This window comes from Urocampus carinirostris, chromosome 18 (assembly GCF_059441175.1).
Source record: "Urocampus carinirostris isolate Australia breed hairy pipefish chromosome 18, RoL_Ucar_1.0, whole genome shotgun sequence".
In the NCBI taxonomy this organism is placed as follows: domain Eukaryota; kingdom Metazoa; phylum Chordata; class Actinopteri; order Syngnathiformes; family Syngnathidae; genus Urocampus; species Urocampus carinirostris.
The window spans coordinates 1,381,507-1,401,446 of NC_142366.1; the positions used below are offsets into that span (position 1 = coordinate 1,381,507).

Genomic DNA, 19,940 nt, shown 5'->3' on the forward strand with positions numbered 1-19,940 from the left:
TCAATTTTAACCATTTTCCCTGTCCCTACTGAAGAAAAGCAGGCCCAAACCATGATGCGGCCACCACCATGACTGTGGGGATGGTGTGTTGAGGGTGATGAGCTGTGCTGCTTTTATCCCAAACATAACGTCTTGCCTTGTTGCCAAAAAGTTCGATTTTGGTCTTATCTGATCAGAGCACCTTCTTCCACATGTTTGGTGTGTTTCCCAGGTGGCTTGTGGCAAATTATATCTCCCACCTCAGCTGTAGACCTCTGCAGTTCATCCAGAGTGATCATGGGCCTCTTGGCTGCATCTCTGATCAGTTTTCTCCTTGTATGAGCTGAAGGTTTAGGGGGGCGGCCCGATATTGGTCGAATTGCAGTGGTCTGGTACTCCTTCCATTTCAATATTATTGCTTGCACAGTGCTCCTTGGGATGTTTAAAGCTTGGGAATTTTTTTTGTATACAAATCCAGCTTTAAACTTCTCTACAACAGTATCTCGGACCTGCCTGGTGTGTTCCTTGTTCTTCATGACTCTCTTTGCGCTTTAAACAGATCTCTGAGACTATCACAGTGCAGGTGCATTTATACAGAGACTTGATTCCACACAGGTGGATTCCATTTATCATCGTTAGTCATTTAGATCAACATAGAATCATTCAGAGATCCTCACTAAACTCCTGGACAGAGTTTGCTGCACCGAAATTAAAGGGGCTGAATAATTTTGCACACACTTTTTTATTTTGTATTTGATAAAAAGGTTGGGAGATTATAATTCATGCCTTTGTTACCTCTCATCTCGATTACTGTAATGCACTACTCTCCGGTCTCCAGAAGTCCAAAGTTAAGAGCCTGCAGCTGGTACAAAATGCTGCGGCTAGGCTTTTAACTAAGAGACGAAAGTTTGATCACATTACCCCGATTTTAGCTAATCTGCATTGGCTCCCTTTTAGCTTAAGATGTGATTTTAAGGTTCTGTTGGTAGTATACAAAATCATGCATGAACTTGCTCCCTTATATCTTTCAAATTTAACTTCCCCCTATGTTTTGGTTTGGAGCCTTCGCTCTGAAAATGCTGGTCTACTAGTGATCCCAAGAGCCAAGAAAAGATCTGCAGGTTTGAGAACCTTCTCCATTCGAGCCCCGGTGCTGTGGAGTGCTCTTCCCCCTGAGATTTGATCTGAAACCTCAGTGGAACTGTTTAAATTTTGGCTTAAAATACACTTCTATTCTATAGCATATGAATAACTAGGGGTGGGGTGGATATTATCAAAAATAATAAAACATCATGCACCAAATTATTTAGTAATTAGTAACTTCCTATGTTTTGCAGATGATCCCTGAAAACACATGTATACACATCACAAGTACAGATTGAAATATTTAGATTTAAAGATTTAAGAAATTTAAAGTTGAACAACAACAAAAAATTCCTGAAAATGCAAAACAATAAAACAATAATTATAAATATTTACTCTTCTGTTTTATAAAAGAAGTAAAAAATGCAAAAAGAAAACTAAAAAAATAACTATTTACGATTTCATTTTTCATTGACACCATAAGATCATAGAACATAGCTAGGAAAAGCTCAAAGCCACACAAAATATGTGCTAGCAGCAAGGCAGTGACTTTAGTTTGGTTGACAAATAAAAAGTTTGGAAAAATTGGCCTTGGAGTGCTTGAAAAAAGTTTGAATTAGGCCAAGAAAAAAGTGTATGAACCCTGGATTTAAAATAGTTATGGGAAAAAACATGCTCATTTCTCAAAATCCTCTTCAGTGAAACTGAACATATGAAAATGGTAATATTTACCGTTTCCTTAAGGACTTAGAGCTGATGTTTATTACCTAGGACACTCGTAGCCTTGAGGGGCCACAAGAAAAGAAGGCGCGCAGATGTATAAATCGACTTTAGCTACCTGCCGCAAAACGTATTCCTGAGCCGCTACTACAGTGACGTAACGCTAACACGCTCAGGCAGGTAAGTCCTGCCGAGGGGTTCAAACCCACGTCCCTGTCCACTACAACGCCTCAACGGGGATGCAAATGAGTCTTTGATGCCAGGGTGTACACTTTGTAGGTTTAATTTACTCAAAAGTTTGTGTTTTATCCCAAAGCTATCGCCAAGCTAACACTAAGCTTGTTTTTCATAATAACACTTTATGTGATGCAAACACTTAAGCTTGGGAAGAATTTTGTCTCTGTAAGAATGGAGAAAGTCTGTGTGGTGTTAGTTTGTTCTCATTTGGTATTTTAAATGCACGCAATGTACGCAAAGTCAGATTATTCAGCTTTTCCTGTAGCTACTCATCACAGAAAAAGAGAGGACTCATGAGGGCAGGAGACAAAGAAAAGGTGATGAAGGTGAGAACAATAAAACGAGTGATTAGCATGCTTGTGGCGCTCATTATTAATCTTATGGCTCCGAATTCAATCATTTATTTTTTTATTTTAAAACACAGTCAAAAAAGTGTTAGAATGGCACCAAGGGGAACAATGAGGGCGATGATTGCGTGCCACTTGAACAGCGTGCTTGATCGGGAGCTCAGTTTGATGTTAAAATCGCGTTCCATTGGCTTCTGAATTAGCCATACTAAATAAAGACAAAGAAAGCGGAATTGGGACTTTTGTTTTGTTAAGTAACACGCAGCGAGCCACACCGCGTACAAAACATTTTTGTGCTTGACAAAGAAAAGATTAATGTGGCATACATGCCAACCTTTTAAGATTAAAAAGCTGTACAGGTTAATGTGCACTCTCTTTCTACGCATGACAAACAATCCCTCTCCAGAATATCAAAAAAGAGAAAAACAACATGTGCTTGTTTAAAAGCGGAAGTGGCGAACTTTGACCAAAACGGAAATCAAATGCCTTCGTTAGAGCTCTTTAATCATGCACTAAGAGCTAAATCAACTACAGTCACTGTCTGTTTCAGAGCTGGCCTCACACATGTGTTAATAGGATTGGCCATTTTGAAAGTGTTGTGTTCCTTCTATGACGTTTTACCTCAAAAGCAATGATGTCAAACTCATTTGAGGTCAGGTTCCACATGGTAGGAAAAAAACTCACAGGCTAGTAGATTAAACAGAGAGAGAGAGAGAAAGAGGGAGATAGAAAGAGAAAGAGAGAAAGAAAGAAAGAAAAAGAGAGACAGAAAGACAGAAAGACAAAGGAATATATAGATAAAGACAAAGAGAGACAAATATTAAAAAAGAAAGAGAGAGAAATAAAGACAGAAAAGAAGAGACAAAAAGAGAGAGAGAAAATAGAAAGAAAGGAAAAAAGAAAGAAAGAAAAAAAAACATAAATAAAAAAACAAACAAATAGAAGAGAGAGAGAGAGAGAGAGAGAGAGAGAGAGAGAGAGAGAGAGAGAGAGAGAGAGAGAGAGAGAGAGATGCAGCTACTAGCTCAGGAAGTAGAGCGCTCGTCTTGGGACCGAGGTTTTTTTTAAGTACTTTTCAGGCGAAAAAAATTGCCACTCAAAGTGCTGTATAAAAACATTTAGCATACATTTATATTTACTATCAGACATGGGGACTTGAGACTTAGTGACTTGGACTCGAGTCGACTCGAGTCGCTGTTTTTATGACTTGTGACTTGACTTGGACTTGGCAATCTAAGACTCGGGACTTGACTTGTGACTTGACTTGCCCAAGAAAAAAATACTTGGGACTTACTTGGGACTTGAAGGTGAAGACTTGAGACTTACTTGAGACTTGCACATGTGTGACTTGGTCCCATGTCTGTTTACTATTATAGATATTGTCGTTGTATTTTGAACATTTTTGTTCAGCGAGCGAGAAAGAGAGGAAGAGAGAAATAGAAAGAGAGAAAGAGAAGAGAGAGAGAGAGAGAGAGAGAGAGAGAGAGAGAGAGAGAGAGAGAGAGAGAGAGAGCAAAAGAAAGATAACAATACACAATGCAAATCCTTTCTCCTCCCCCCTTCTCATTCTGTCTTTATTTCTATCTCTTTTTTTCTTTTGCTCTCACACCCTCTCTCTCTCTTTTTCTTTATTTTTATTTATTTCTCTCTCTCTATTTTTATTCTATTTCTTTCTCTCTCTTTTTCTCTCTTTTTCTCTCTTTCTCTCTCTTTCTCTCTCTCTTTCTCTCTTTCCATTTATTTCTCTCTCTTTTTCTCTTTTTCTCTCTCTTTTTTTCTATCTCCCTCTTTCTTATTCTCTCTCTCTCACTCTCTCTCTATTGATTTCTCTCTCCTTCTTTCAATATCCTTCTCTCTTTAAAGAGAGATTAAGAAGGCCGGATGAAGAAGCCTAAAGGGCCCCATGTGGCCCACGGGCCGTAGTTTGTGATTAATTAGCTAAGATTATTCCAGGGAGGAAGGGGGGAGTGGGATTTGTGCCGCAAAACTCATTATGGGTGAATTAATGAAAGGGGACGTGCTCTCAGCTGAACACAGGGTGCACTCGCTCATGCATTATGAATTGTTCGTGGGGGTTTTTTGTGTGCAAAGGGACAAGAGCTGTTTTAAAAGAAATAAAATACATCATGGTGATAATGCATTAAAAGCAGTGTTTTCATTTGCATACTTTAGGCTCTCCTAATCAGCATGCATCATTTCCATTATGGCGTGAAAAATGATGAATTGTGCTACTTGCCCATCCGCCTTTTTTATTTTTGTTTTGCTGCTCGCATTGGGGGAAACAAATAAAGAAAATTTGGAAACAAAAGAAAGAAAAAAGAAAAGAAAATAAGATAGGGGGAAAGACAAAAAAGAAAGAATGAAAGGGAAGGAAGAAAAACAGAAGAACAAGTGAAAAGAGAATGGAAGAGATAAAGGAGAAAAAGAAAAGTGAAATTGAAAAAAGGGGGGAATAAAGAAAACAAAAAGAAAAAAGAAAGAAAAAAACAAAATAAGATGAAAAGAAGGTGATGATGAAAAACGCAAGAAAAGAATAGGGGGAAATGAAAAGCGGAAAGGAAATAGAATATAAGTTAGGGGGAATACGAAAATAAAAAGAAAGTAAATGGGAAGGAAAAAAAGAGGAAAAAGAAACATGAAAATGAAAGAAAAGGAGGAGAAAAAAAGATCAAAAGAAAAAAGATGAAAAGAGAGAGAAATAAAAATGAAAACAATAACAAAGAGACAAAAAAATCCAAAAATGAAACAAGCAAAAAAAAAAGCATCAAAATATGAAAAGATATGAGTAAAACAGAAAAAAAAAAGGTAAATAAAAAATAAGTTAGGGGAAAAAATAAAAAAGACAGAAAAATAAGGAAAAGAGAAAAAGAAAAATGAAAATGAAAGAAATGAAGGCAAAAAAAGACAGGAAGAAAATGAAGTGAAAAATTACATTGTTACTTGTTTTTGTCTCTTTTTTTGCCTTTGTTTTTTAGCAAGAGGTAGCCAAATGATGATGTCAACTCACCTAAATTGTCTAAAATAAATTTCTCACATTTATATGAAAGTTAATTGATTTTTTTTCTTGTTATTCAAATCACCATTTTTTAAATAAATGAAAATTTATTACACACTAGACCAGGGGTCTCCAATGTCTCCACAGCCATCATGGTTCCTCCTGCGGACAGCCTAGACCCCAACTATGGAAATGGTTCGCCCCAATGCTTGGTCATTGTGAGTTGATTGTTTTACTGGTCGACTTGTTTAATTATATATATATATATATATATATATATATATATATATATATATATATATATATATATATATATATATATATATATATATATATATATATATATATATATATATATATATATATATATATATATATATCATCAGGCAGTGGGCAGGGGACACCCTGAACTGGTTGCCAGCCAATCGCAGGGCACACAGGGACAGATAACTCGCTCATTCACACCTAGGGAATATTTGGACCGGCCAATCCACCTGAAATGCATGTCTTTGGAATGTGGGAGGAAAGCGGAGTGCTCGGAGGAAACCCACGCAAGCACGGGGAGAACATACAAACTCCGCACAGGATGTCCCGTAACTGGATTTGAACCCACACAAGAGGTTCCCAAGACCTTAGAACAGTGCCGCACACACGCTAGCCACTGCGCCGCCGTGCTGCCATATATATATATATATATATATATATATATATATATATATATATATATATATATATATATATATATATATATATATATATATATATCATCTCATTAGCTACACCGCTTATCCTCAGTCGGGTCGTGGGGGTGCTGGAGCCCATCCCAGCAATCATCGGGCAGTGGGCAGGGGACACCCTGAACTGGTTGCCAGCCAATCGCAGGGCACACGGGGACAGACAACTCACTCAATCACACCTAGGGACAATTTTGACCGGCCATTTCACCTGACATGCATGTTTTTGGAATGTGGGAGGAAACCGGAGTGCCCGGAGGAAACCCACGCAAGCACGGGGAGAACATACAAACTCCGCACAGGAAGTCTGGAGCTGAATCTGAACACGCGCAGGTGGTTCCCACGACCTCAGAACAGTTCCGCACGCGCGCTAACCACTGCACCGCCGTGCCGCCCTATATATATATATATATATATATATATATATATATATATATATATATATATATATATATATATATATATATATATATATATATATATATATATATATATATATATATGTATGTATATATATATATATATGTATGTATGTATATGTATTTGTTTTTTGTATGCAACATTGATGAAAAGTGCTAGTTGTGACTAATTTTTATGACAAAAATCATGTGCGTAAACATGTTTTAGCGACTTGAGATCAATTGTAGTGACAGAGCAGCCTGAATGAGAACATGAGTGCAAAATCGATGTGCTAGCAGCCCCATCTAGTGGGTCAAACCAAAAAATGCATTCATAAAATGAGCAAATTGTATGTGCAAGCAGCGCTTCCTAGTGGCGCTATGCGCCTACTACATTAACTCGATTTAAACTCATATTGCATACATCTAGTTGTTTTCCATCCATCCATCCATCCATTATCTGCACCGCTTATCCTCAGTAGTGTCATGGGTTGGCTGTTTTTGGGGGGTAGTGGGCAGGGGAAACCCTGTACTTTTTGCCAGTCAGTTGCAGGGCTAACAGAGACAAACAACTCACTTGCTCATTCACACCTAGGGACAATTTGGACCGGCCAGTTGACCTGAAATGGATGTTTTGGGGATATGGGAGGAAACCGGAGTGCCTGGAGGAAACCCACGCACGCACGGGGAGAACATGCCAGAATGTGGTTACCAATAACCCGATAAGCTAAATTGGCTCAGCTAGCTAGCAGTTTTTTTCCAAGGCGTGAAATATCCACATTTTGTCTGCAAAACGTCTGCGTCGCCATCAGGCTAAGCCAGAAAAGAAAAATCAAATATGACATCAAATCAAGGACATTAAATTAGCAGACCTTGGAACAAATTAGCACCAGACCTACTAGGGATAAATAAAAATGGGAGAGTGACGAAAAGAAGAGTGTGTTTCCGTGTACATGTATTTGATTTTTAATCATCAGCGCTTTTGATTTCTTTCCACTCAGTCCGATTTCATTCCAAGGAATTTTCATCATCCAAGCTGCCAATCCAAGGATGTCTTACCTTGGTTCGCTTTATTGTGAAGGTTTGTCCCCGAGAAGACAATTCACAAAATTGATTGCGAGCCTTTAAGCGGCCTTTGTAATGCTTTGTAATGCCGCCCTTTGAAACTTTTTGGGATTCAATACAAATAAACATGACTTCAATTCTGAAAAAAAATCAGCAGGGGTGGCAAAAACGAGGCTGCACAAAGGAGTTTTTCGTCAAGATGCATAGAGAGCAACGACAATCGTTAGCGATTGCTATAGTTGGTTAGCAGCTAAAGCGCTACTAATTGGAAACTCACAAGCTGACTTCTAGTTCACCAGTGTCAAACATGTGACCCACGGGCCAGATAAGGCTCTCTTTCTCTATTCTCCCCCTGTCCCTTTTTTATGTTTTTCTTTTTTCTCCTTTTCTTTCTGGCTCTCTCCTCTGTCGTTTTTTTTATCTCTCTCCTTCTCTCTCTCTCTATCTCTTTCTTTCTCTCTTTAATCTACTAGTCTGGCCACTGAGAGATTCTTTTTTGCTACCATGTGGCCCCAAGGCTAAAATGAGTTTGACATCCCTGTTCTACTTGAAACTACCCGGAAGACTGTACTAGACAAATAATTGAATGAATTTTAGCCATAGATTTATATTGTTGTTACATCTAAATATATGACATCATGCATTTTATTTACAAGTTATGTATATATGTTGTGTATTATGTGTGCATGTTGCATTTAATTTTGTCTTGTCTTTTCTATATGTATGTGAATCAGGGGTCCTTAACGTTGGAGACACCCTAAGCCCCCCCGACCTGTTGTGAAAATAGCTCACCAATGCTGGCTCATTATGATTTTCCAGTCAAATTATTTTTTTTGTTGGTTGACTGAGTCTATTTAACCCATATTTTCAATAATTAACATTGTAATAACATAAGTTGTTATTTTAGAAATTCAAGTAATTAAATTCCAGTTCATGGGTTTCATGGACAGAAAATCTATTCAATTATTGATAATCTTTTATAAGCAATAATTGGGAGTGGAATAAGAATCTATCTGTGTATTAAACATATTTGTTTATTTATCTTTTTATCGATTTATTTTAGAGGGAATACGATAAACTAAATTCCAATTGATGGGTTTTATAAAGCGAATAAGCTAAAAATGGGCAGTTTTGTCAGCTAGACAAGTTTTTTTGCATGCTATCTAGCTAAAATTTAAACCTTTTATGCTAGTTATCAAGCTAAAGTTTGGGCTTTGTTTTAAGCTAGCTATCTAGCTTTGTTTTTAGCTTCTATCAGACTATTTAGTGGCTTCTTACCCATTTAGCTAGCGATCTAGATCCCTATTATTTTTTTTCCCTATTTTCTTCTGTTTACCTATCTGGCTAACCATCAAGCTACCGTTTTAGTGATTTAGTAAGCTATCCAGCTAGCTTTTTACTTTTTTTGCATGATGTCTCGCTAACATTTTACCTTTTATGCTACTTATCAAAAGGTCGGGCTTCGTTCTAGCTAGCTATCTAGCTTCTGTATTTTTGCATGCTATCTAGCTAACATTTAAACATTTTATGCTAGTTATTAAGCTAAAGTTTGGGCTTTGTTTTAAGCTAGCTATCTAGCTTTGTTTTTAGCTTCTATCAGACTATTTAGTGGCTTCTTACCCATTTAGCTAGCGATCTAGATCCCTATTATTTTTTTTCCCTATTTTCTTCTGTTTACCTACCTGGCTAACCATCAAGCTACCGTTTTAGTGATTTAGTAAACTATCCAGCTAGCTTTTTACTTTTTTTGCATGATGTCTAGCTAACATTTTACCTTTTATGCTACTTATCAAAAGGTCGGGCTTCGTTCTAGCTAGCTATCTAGCTTCTGTATTTTTGCATGCTATCTAGCTAAAATTTAAATCTTTTATGCTAGTTATCAAGCTAAAGTTTGGGCTTTGTTTTAAGCTAGCTATCTAGCTTTGTTTTTAGCTTCTATCAGACTATTTAGTGGCTTCTTACCCATTTAGCTAGCGATCTAGATCCCTATTATTTTTTTTCCCTATTTTCTTCTGTTTACCTATCTAGCTAACCATCAAGCTACCGTTTTAGTGATTTAGTAAGCTATCCAGCTAGCTTTTTACTTTTTTGCATGATGTCTAGCTAACATTTTACCTTTTATGCTACTTATCAAAAGGTCGGGCTTCGTTCTAGCTAGCTATCTAGCTTCTGTATTTTTGCATGCTATCTAGCTAACATTTAAACCTTTTATGCTAGTTATTAAGCTAAAGTTTGGGCTTCGTTTTAGCTAGCTATGTAGCTTTGTTTTTAGCTTCTATCAGACTATTTAGTGGCTTCTTACCCATTTAGCTGGCTATCTTGATCCCTATTATTTTTTTCCCTATTTTCTTCTATTTACCTATCCAGCTAACCATCAAGCTACCGTTTTAGTGATTTAGCATGCTATCCAGCTAGCTTTTTACTTTTTTGCATGATGTCTTGCTTACATTTTACCTTTTATGCTACTTATCAAAAGGTCGGGCTTCGTTCTAGCTAGCTATCTAGCTCTGTATTTAGCTTTCCATCTGCCTATTTAGTGGCTTTTTGCCTATTTAGCTTGCTATCTAGCTTCCTTTTAGTTTTTGTTATGTGTTTACCTTTCTAGCTAACTATAAAGCTACCTTTTTTTAGCTATTTAGCAAGCTATCTAGCTAGCTTTTTTTTTGCATGCTATCCAGCTTACATTTTATCTTTTTTGCTTGTTATCAAGCAAGATTTTGGGCTCCTTTCCAGCTACCTATTTAGCTTTCTATCCAACTATTTAAATGGCTTTTTACTCTTTTAGCTAGCTTCCTAGCTCCCTTTTTCCCTGTTTACCTTTCTAGATAACTGTCAAGCTTCTTGTTTCACTATTTAGCAAACCATCTAGCTAAGTTGCTCTTTTAGAAATGTATATAAAGCTGGGTGCTCTGAAGTAAATTTAATCCGTGCATATAACATATTAGAGAATAAAGTTGAAGTTGTTAATAAATTGAGCAAGATGTTAAATGGACATCTGAATGTTCCACATGACTAAGCAGTGGATGCATCTTACACTCATTATTAGTGTTATGATTGTAGATATTTTTTATCATTATTATTGTTTTGCAATAATGCAAATATAATGAAGTAGAATAATAGATATTCTTATTCGAATTATTAATTCATTTTCTGCATTAAATTATTGTTGGTAATATACTGATTAAAGGGATAACCACAAACCTGTCTTTTCTAATTTAATTTTCTCCTTTTATACTTCCTTTTTTTCTTAACTTCTTTACACAACATAATCATTCGTAATATAATGCATCAAAGCAAGTGAGCCGTTTGAGAGTCAGCTCTCTTTAATGAGTTGAGCCGAAAAACCCGGTTCTCTAAAAAGAGACGGACTTCCTTTCACTACATAACAACCAAATAAAATCCGAGGCTCCAAACGCATGCGCACAGTAGCATCAAACCGCTCACTTCGTTTGCAATGAAAAAAAAAGATACGAGATAGCGGCAAACTCGTTTGACTTGATTGATTTGCCGTTTCGTGATAGTCTGTGTATACCGGATGGTACCCATAATTGACAAATTTGCGTTTTTCCGTACAGATTTTCTTATACGTCGTACCCGTCTTGAAATGCATAATAAACGTACTTTGTACTGCAAAAACGTACAGGTTGACAGGTATGCAACCCTAGGCCTACACCTAACCCTGTTTCAAACTGTAACCAAGCTCCAAACTTATTTTGAAACCATAAATTCAGATTAGAACACCAATATGGAGCTCAAACCCAAGTTCCTAACCCTACACCTACCTCTAGCTGTAACCCCAGTCCCAACCCTTTTTCAGAACCTTACATTCAGTTTGATACCCTAACAATGAGCGTAAACTTTAGTTTCTAACCCTAGCCCCAATCCTTTTTTGGATGCATAAATGAAGTTTAAAACACTAGTTTAACGGCTAACCTAAGAAATATGGCAACATTTTCAAACATTTACAAGTGCTTGACCCAGAATTCAAGCACTTTTCAAACCTTGAAACCACAACATTAAAATCCTGGCATTTTCAAGAATTTCAAGCACCGTGCGTACCCTGCAGACGATTAACCAGTCTGTGGTACATAAAAGGCTACTGACTACTGATTTAGCAGATGAGTAACGAGCTGGTTAAAGAGGGTTGGTTTCTTCTTTTGTTCAGGAAAGAAAGATGTATTTACCTGTAAATGTGTCACAGTTAATGTGACTATCACAGTTATTGCCATGAAACACTTTTGTGTGATGCTGTTTAATGGAGGGATGGAGGAGAATCAAGAAGCCACCTAAGCCACCCGGTTGTGTAACGCACAAAAATTTGAATGGGAAGTTTGTCACAAAAAACAGTCATAGTGCAACAACATTCTTCAAATACAATCCAAGTGAGCTACAAGCATTTCCTCTTTTGTTGCTCAATAGGACCGACCAAGTTTTCAGGACTGTTCACATAATCCAGCAAAAAAGTCGCCTTCCAATATAGCCATCGAAATTTTCTAGAAAACATGGTTTCAAAATAACAGAGAACAGAAACAAAGTTACGTCCTTGCTGTTAGCTGGGTCAGCGTTTGTTTTTTTGTCATTTATGTTGTCATTTATGTAGTTTGTAATTTTTTTTGTCTAGATTTTGTCATTTATATTGTTGTGTATTTTTCAGTATTTTATCATTTGTTGTGTATTTTGTCAAGTATTTTGTGTTTATTTTGACATTTTTTGTCATACATTTCATTATGTATTTTTTTGTGTATTCACATTGTTGTGTATTTAGTCATGTATTTTATCTTTAATTGGTCATTTGTTGTGTATTTTGTCAAGTATTTTGTGTTTATTTTGACATTTTTTGTCATACATTTTATTAAGTATTTTTTGTATATTCACGTTGTTGTGTATTTAGTCATTTATTTGTGTATTTTATCATTAATTGGTCATTTGTTGTGTATTTGGTTATTTATCTTTGTATTTTGTCATTCATTTTGTCATTTGTTTTATATTTAGTTACATATTGTTGCTTATCTTATTATTTGTTTGTCATTGCTGTATATTTAGTTATGTATATCTGTGTATTTTATAACTTACTTTGTCATTTGCTGTGTGTATTGTGATTTTTTTTTCATGTATTTTGTGATTTATTTTGTCAAGGATTTTGTCCCTTGTTTTGTAGTGTACTTTGTGGTATATTTTGTTGTGTATTTTATTATTTTTTGGTCATTTATGTTTATTTATTTTGTCATTGATTGTGTTGTGTATTTTCTCATCTCATCAGCTGCACCGCTTATCTTCAGTAGGGTCGCGGGGGTGCTGGAGCCCATCCCAGCAATCATCGGGCAGTGGGCAGGGGACACCCTGAACTGGTTGCCAGCCAATCGCAGGGCACACAGGGACAGACAACTCACTCGCTCATTCACACCTAGGGACAAATTGGACCGGCCAATTCACCTGAAATGCATGTTTTTGGAATGTGGGAGGAAACCGGAGTGCCCGGAGGAAACCCACGCAAGCACGGGGAGAACATAAAAACTCCGCACAGGTAGTCTGGAGCTGGATTTGAACCCACGCAGGAGGTTCCCATGACTTGAACTGTGCTGCACATGCGCTAACCACTGCTCCGCCGTGCTGCCCGTTGTGTATTTTGTTATGTATACTTTGTCATGCATTTTGTGGTGTATTTTATGATGTATTTTTTTTTGTGTGTATTTTGGGAGATTTTTGTATTTATTTTGTCATTTATTTGTTTTGTATTTTCCCGCTCATATTTGTGTATTTTAACATTTGTTTTTGTAGTGTACTTTTTCGTATATTTTGTCGTGAATTTTGTTGTGTATTTGGTGGTATATTTTTGTGTATGATATCATTTCTGTTTTTTAAATTATTTTTTATGTATTTTCTAAATACTATTACCGGTAATTATTTTCAATTATTTTGTCATGTATTTTTTCTTAGACTCGCCGTTTTCCAGTCTTACCCAAAAACTTTAAAACCACAATAACTTTAAAGGGGGGCTGTCAAACTCGTTTTAGCTCAGGGACCACATGATTGGTAGTCCGGAACCCCCGAGCATAAATAAATAGCATAAAATATGTGCCTTAGCTAGAGGGCTGGAGGTCTTTTCTGAAGCTCACAATTACTGTATTTTATATACTATAAGGTGCATGAGATTATAAGGGGCACGTTTAAAAATAGTCTTTGGTTGGCATGTATTGGGCGCATCAGACTATATGGCGCATGGAATTAAAACTACCGTGATGCATCATAAAAAACATCATAAAATAATTAAATATTTTTTAGAACATAAACTATTTTTATAAAATATTGTTACACCACTAAAATAGATTACCATTTTAAATAACATCCATCCATTCATCCATTATCTGCACCACTTATCCTCAGTAGGGTCGCGGGGGTGCTGGAGCCCCTCTGAAATAGCAAGGCTTTGATGCTAGGTCCTTAGCTTGGCGTTTTGGCCGAGTGGCCCTTTGCCATGATCTTTGATTTTTGCAATCCGGAGATGGAATAAGAGCTTGTTCTGTCCACTCCACGCATCGGCCCGGTATTGCAGTACCTCCGGGAACGGTGCATTCGCAATGATCGCAGCAAGGCTTTAGGGCTAGGACCTTAGCTTGGCCTTTTGGCTGAGAGTAAGTGTCCCGGCTCCTAGGCTTTGTAGCGTATTATGAACTGACCGATAACGGATAATGGATAATGAATAACGAAGATAGATCAATAACCCTTAAAACCCCCCCCATCCCAGCTATCTTTGGGCAGTGGGCAGGGGACACCCTGAACTGTTTGCCAGCCAGTTGCAGGCACACAGGGACAGACAAATCGCTGGCTAACCTTACATGCATGTTTTTGGAATGTGGGAGGAAACCGGAGTCCCCGGTTTTGGCGACATCCCGTAGGACATATTTACAACTGCAGCTCATTGTTTCTCTTGAGCTTCTCTAGGTAATGTCTTGCGGGCCTGATCCAGCCCGTGGGTCGTATGTTTGACACCCCTGCTTTAAAGCTATTTTGAAAAACAAGTGTGTTTATGAGACTGCTTGCTTTGTCTTTCTGACACCTGAGAAATGCCCCTGTCCCCGGCCACGTAACTCAAAGTAAGCTAGCTCCCTTTTTGCTGATGTTAAGATCACAGTCGAGGACCTTCTAACAAAATCTGACCCCAACATTGGAGGCCATGCTCGCGTGTCCGTACAAAAGCACCACACAGTTGTCTTAGTCATGCTTGATTTTGGCGGACGCGGGTGCCGAGTCAGCCAGGCAAACGGGCGTAGCCCAGCGTCCTCATCAATGTCCCACAGACGTCCTCTACCAGTCTCACATCCCGGCGCGGCATCTTATGGCGCCAGGAGGCCATGTTCACCGGGGAGATGTCGCCCTCGTACTGCAGTCGGTACAAGTTGGTGGAGGTGGCGAACGCCAGCTCGTTGAGAGCGGCAGGCGATGCCGGCACCCCGAAAAAGGTATGGAGGCCCTCCGCAGTCTCCTGTGGGGAGTTGACCAAGTCCTCAAAGCGAACCCAGAGAAAGGTGTCCTCTGGGAGGCCACGGCTGACCCGCAGGGCAGCAGCCATGTGGGCCACCCACAAGTGGGCCAGTACCAAGACCGGGTGGCTTTCCCTGCGGTCCAGAAGTGCCCTAAGACCCCAGAACTCTGGCGCCACGCTCGGGCAGCCGTCCTCCTTGAGGATCGTGGCCAGGTGCTGACGGATGTTCTTTAGCGAGTACAGACTGGGCTGGCCGTTGTACAACATGAGATAAATCCATGCTCGGGGGTCCCGGACCACCAAGACACTTTTCAGGGATGGTCCCACCACCTCACGGATGAACGGGAGCTTCAATGCCCAACCGCCGTTCCTCATGTTGAGAACCACGCGAGCATTCGGTAACTCGCTTAGTCGTCTCCTCAGAGCCCGGATGTACTCAGCGTCCCTGTCACCATTAGTTCGCGAGTTGCCCCTCGGCTCCGCTGCTGGTCCCCGACGGCCGGACCGCTTCCGGGGCGACAGGGCTTGCGGATCCTCCGCCAGCTGAATGTTCTGAAGGTGCCGTTTGGTGTTGAAGATAATTGAATGGAGCCACCCCTGGACTACCTTGAAGCGTCCCCGGCGGGCCTCAGATGAGGTCCACTCACAGGCGTCAATCAGGGAGTCGAACTCAAACTCAGTTCCCGGCACGTCTAAGTGTTCAGTGGGTATCCCGATATAGACGAAATCTGAGCTTTCAGAGAAAAGGTGCTTGATGATCTCTGCCCCCGAGCTGGGCAGACTGGTGACTACGACTGTGGGGAGGGGTGTCTGCCGGTGCTCCTCATGTGTCACGGGCCTCCCATCAGCAATGCGGTTCCACTTGACGCCACAAAGGAGCCGCAAGCAACTGTTGGACACTAAAAGAAGGCTGGCCATCCACAGCAGCAGGACAGCTAGCAGGCAATAGCGCATCAGCCCTCGATGCCTGAAGCAGACATCGTAAAACTTCCCCTGCACGGCCAGGAAGGCGGCAGCAGCGCAGACCAACACGCCCACAGCCACATTGAATGCGGAGGCAAAGTCTGATAGGAGGTTCCCATTGCCAGTTTGTCGAAGGAGGGCCTGCGTCCCCAGGCCGAAACGAGTAACTCTGTTGCGGTCCTCCACCTTGCAGTGGCCGCCGTAGCCCAAATAGGTCCACCTGGCCTTGATGTCTCTGTAATTGGTGGCGATGGATACGACTGTCTCCGTGTTGTTGACAGTAAGCAAGAGCCTAACGCCGTCTTTGCTGCTGTCCACAAACTTGCAGCCGGACACTTTGACGTAGGGTCCGTGGAACACGTAAGCCGTACGACTGACATCATCAGTGACGGGGAAGGTGACGTTGACAAACTGGGTCCACCTCTTTTTGAACTCGGCCGCCTGCTCTGCCTCCTGGATGCGGCTTTCCGGACTGAGGCCCTTGCTGTCCAACCAGAACATCCGGTAGTGCGCGTCCCACACGTCCATCATAGCGCCGTTGTAGCGCTCAGTCAAGCGCAAAGGAACGTACTTGAAGTCAATGTCCAAGTTGTGGAAGAAGGCGCTGAGCCACCTGATGGGTGAGTCGGGCGCCTTCTCCACATGATCCAGGACCACCAGGGTTTGGGAATTGAGCAGGACCAGTGCCCGGTACACGCTCAGAAGCCGCATGGCAGGCGAGTAGGCCCAGGACGCCTCCCCGCTGGTGAACATGGAATCCCCGTGCGCCGCCGCCGCGATCACCTCACCGCGGGCATCACCAACTCCCCTCTCGTTCCAGCGCAGCCACTTGCCACACTCGCCCAGCTGGCCCTCCCACGGGGCATCGCAGCGACTGCTTGGGGAAGGCGCGAAAACCAGAACGTTGTTTAGGTAACTCAACTTGGGCCCATAAAGCGCTTCCGACACAAATACCTGGCCGTTGGGTGCAAAGGTAAAAGAATTTTGATCCGGGTGCTCATGGCCCAGGTTGAAACTGTTCCAACCATGCAGCCACGAGTATGATTTCTGGTGGACCATGTCGTAGATGGCGCGGCCACCCATCTTGCCAGACTTGAAACTGACAAAAGTGTTTCCCTGGCCAGCGGGTAGTCCGGCCCCGTAGGTCACCACGCCCCAGTCGGAGAAGAGGCGCACGGCAGCTCTGCCGTAGCCCGGCGGAGGCTTGCAGACCAAGCTGGCGTCATACCAGATGTACTCTGTGTGCAGCGTGGCCCAGCGCTGCGCCGAAGACTGTCCCATGGGGCCGTCCTTGGGGCGGTGCTTGCGGATCTGCTGAGCCAGCCAGTTGCCAGCACCGTTCTTCAGGACAAAGGCATCCAGAAACACCAGCTGGCTCTCTGGCCCGTAGAACCAGTTATAGTTGGAGTCGGCGATGCCCACGGATCTCTGAAAGCCTGGCAGGAGAGTGGCGTAGTAGAACCAAAAATGGGCCCGCAGCCAGTTATTATCTGTGTTGTCCATGCGAAAATGGCGCCTGGCCAGAAAAACGTACTGCGTGATGGACTTGGCCGTGTAGCTTCCATAGGCCACGCCCTCATCCAGGGAGCCATCAACCACATGGTTAAGCAGGAACATGGTCTTCTCCATGTAGTTGATGGCAACCTGTTTCCAAAGCATAGACTCGGAACGATGAAGCGAGGCAGACACAATGGCCCCTGTCAGGAGCGCCACTACGTTGGTGCTTTGGTGGTTGTGCAGATACTGACGGCCCCAGCCCCGGTACTTAGAGAATTCATAGAGCACTGCCGTCTCGTTGCAGATCTTCTGCAGGTATACTACTTTCCGCCGCTCGTCCAGGAAGGCATAAATGAAATCGAAAGCAGTGGCAAACCCCGTGAGGGAGTGTGCCATCGGGACCTCATCCTGGGGTGCGCTGCTCACCTTCCAGTCAGGGTACTCGGCCATCCGGTCCATGAATTTTAAGAGGAAACGCAGGGCGGCCGAGTCTTCGGGGCACAGCAGGCAGTAGAGAGCCAGTGGGGGCAAGTTATTTCCGTAAATCTCGTTCCACTTGTTGCCGAACTCCTCGTGCTTGGCAGGCGGGAGGTAGGAGGCGGCGCTGGCCATCATGTTGAGTACCGCCGCCCGAATGGCTTTGAAGATGTGGCTGTGGCTCCTGCTGGACATTTGCCTCATCTGATGGATGTACCCTGGCCCGAAAAAGAGGCCCGGGTGTGAAACCCCTCCCTCTTTCTCGGTTGCCACGTTCTCAGCTATTTGGACCTGCGGTGACTCCTCTGTTAAAACATCGGTGGCGTTAGGGAACCACGAGAAGGATGCTCTGGCTGCCAACAGGGGAATAATAAAAAATGATCCTTGGAGCCACATGCCAGCTTTAAATCAAAGGGTAACGTCCCGGGGCATCGTCCGTGGTAGACCCCTCCCTCCAAAAAAAGTCCTTGTCGTGGGAAAACTTATGTGCAATTTCCACATGTGTGCGCAAGACCAAATAAAAAATGTAAAAACACGCCTCGCATTTTTCCATCAGTCACAATGAGAGGAGAAAAGAAACAGTGGTCAGCCCCGGTCGCAATCCAATCCATGAAACCTCGGAGTACAAACCAGCTGCTGCATCAGTGCGGACGCAGAGCAGTGAGTAGCGCTGATTACATGCTTGGCTACTCATATGCAGGCGGTGGGGGCTCTGAGCTGCACAAAAGCGTCAGTTGCAGTGGCGGCTACAGCAGCAGCAGCAGCCCCCATTTAATGTTCCTCTGGAGCTAAGTATTTCTTCCAGCCTGATCCCCCTACCCCCAAACTCCGTGGAGAGCGCAGCAAATCAGCCTCCCGGAGAAGGCGGCAACCAAAAACACCGACAACTGTTCCAGAAGGTCAAAATTTGCAGTGTCTGTTGCGTACGCTGTAACGAGGATGTTGCATTCACACGTCTTGCTGACAAGCTGCCGACACGCGTGAGCAAACTGCGGTGTCGTCCTCCCGCTGATCTAGGCTGCTTGCCATTGGTGAACGGCGAAAAGAGGCTAGAAAAAAATGCGGCGGGCGGCTTCCTCTCTACCCCTCTCTCTTACTCCTATCCCTCTCTCACCTCTCACGCTATTGCGAGCATTGCACACAGAGCGACTCAAACATGTTATACTGACATCTGCTTTGTTCATCTTTATCACGCTCACTTCCATCCCAAAAAGTCAGCAAGCAAGGGACTTTTAGAATACAAATGGAAGCAGAAGTGGCCCGTTGCGACCATGGATGAAGATAATTGTCGTCATGAAAGAGATTCTTTAGAGATAGGGTAATATGGACGAAGCCGTTTTTGCTCAAGTAAGGCGGACATTTTATGACTTGTTGTAGATTGTTACATTTTCTAAAACAGAGAACAATCAGGGCCCATCTATTTTCAGAGACCAGCTATGTGATATCTGTGGGCGGTCAATTCCTGAGTCTTAAGTGTAAAATTTGTTAGACACTCTAAGTAAACAGAGAAGACAAATTGATTTTTAACCTAAAAGAAAAAACAGGGAGCGAAGCCTTCAGATAATAGAATTCCTTACCCTGTTTCTATCTCCGCCTCTGACAGACGTCACCGCGTCCATTGCGGTTGATGGCAACGGTTGCGACTGACCAGGCTAAAGGTGAGAGGATGGTTATGATTGGCAGGCTGCACACTCACTGGCTGCTCTTATCAAGAAGCCCCACATGTTGTGGGGTGCAAAGGGGAGGCATCTTCAGGAAAGACCAGCGCCCCCCAGAATTTCCAAGTTTTTTCACAAAGCAAAGATGCATCAGGAGATTGAAGGCCACTATTTTTCTCCTCCACGTGTTCAAATCAATATCCAGATTGTGAGACTTCTAATGATGGGTTGCTGACAGTTCTATGAGCCAGCTTTTTGAGGTGAACAAGAGGTGCCTCCCCATCAATAAGAAGCCTGCATCCTT

General features: G+C 41.9%; 1 protein-coding gene and 1 pseudogene across 1 annotated transcript; one reads left to right on the forward strand and one right to left on the reverse strand.

Moving 5' to 3' along the window:
- Nucleotides 1-13,462: 13,462 nt before the first annotated feature.
- On the reverse strand, nt 13,463-18,975 carry dselb (dermatan sulfate epimerase like b). The gene has a single exon (XM_088322660.1). It carries the CDS (start codon nt 18,372-18,374, stop codon nt 14,808-14,810), a length of 3,567 nt encoding a protein of 1,188 aa, XP_088178786.1. The 5' UTR covers nt 18,375-18,975; the 3' UTR covers nt 13,463-14,807.
- Nucleotides 13,996-14,136, forward strand: LOC148347981 (U2 spliceosomal RNA; annotated as a pseudogene).
- Nucleotides 18,976-19,940: the final 965 nt, after the last annotated feature.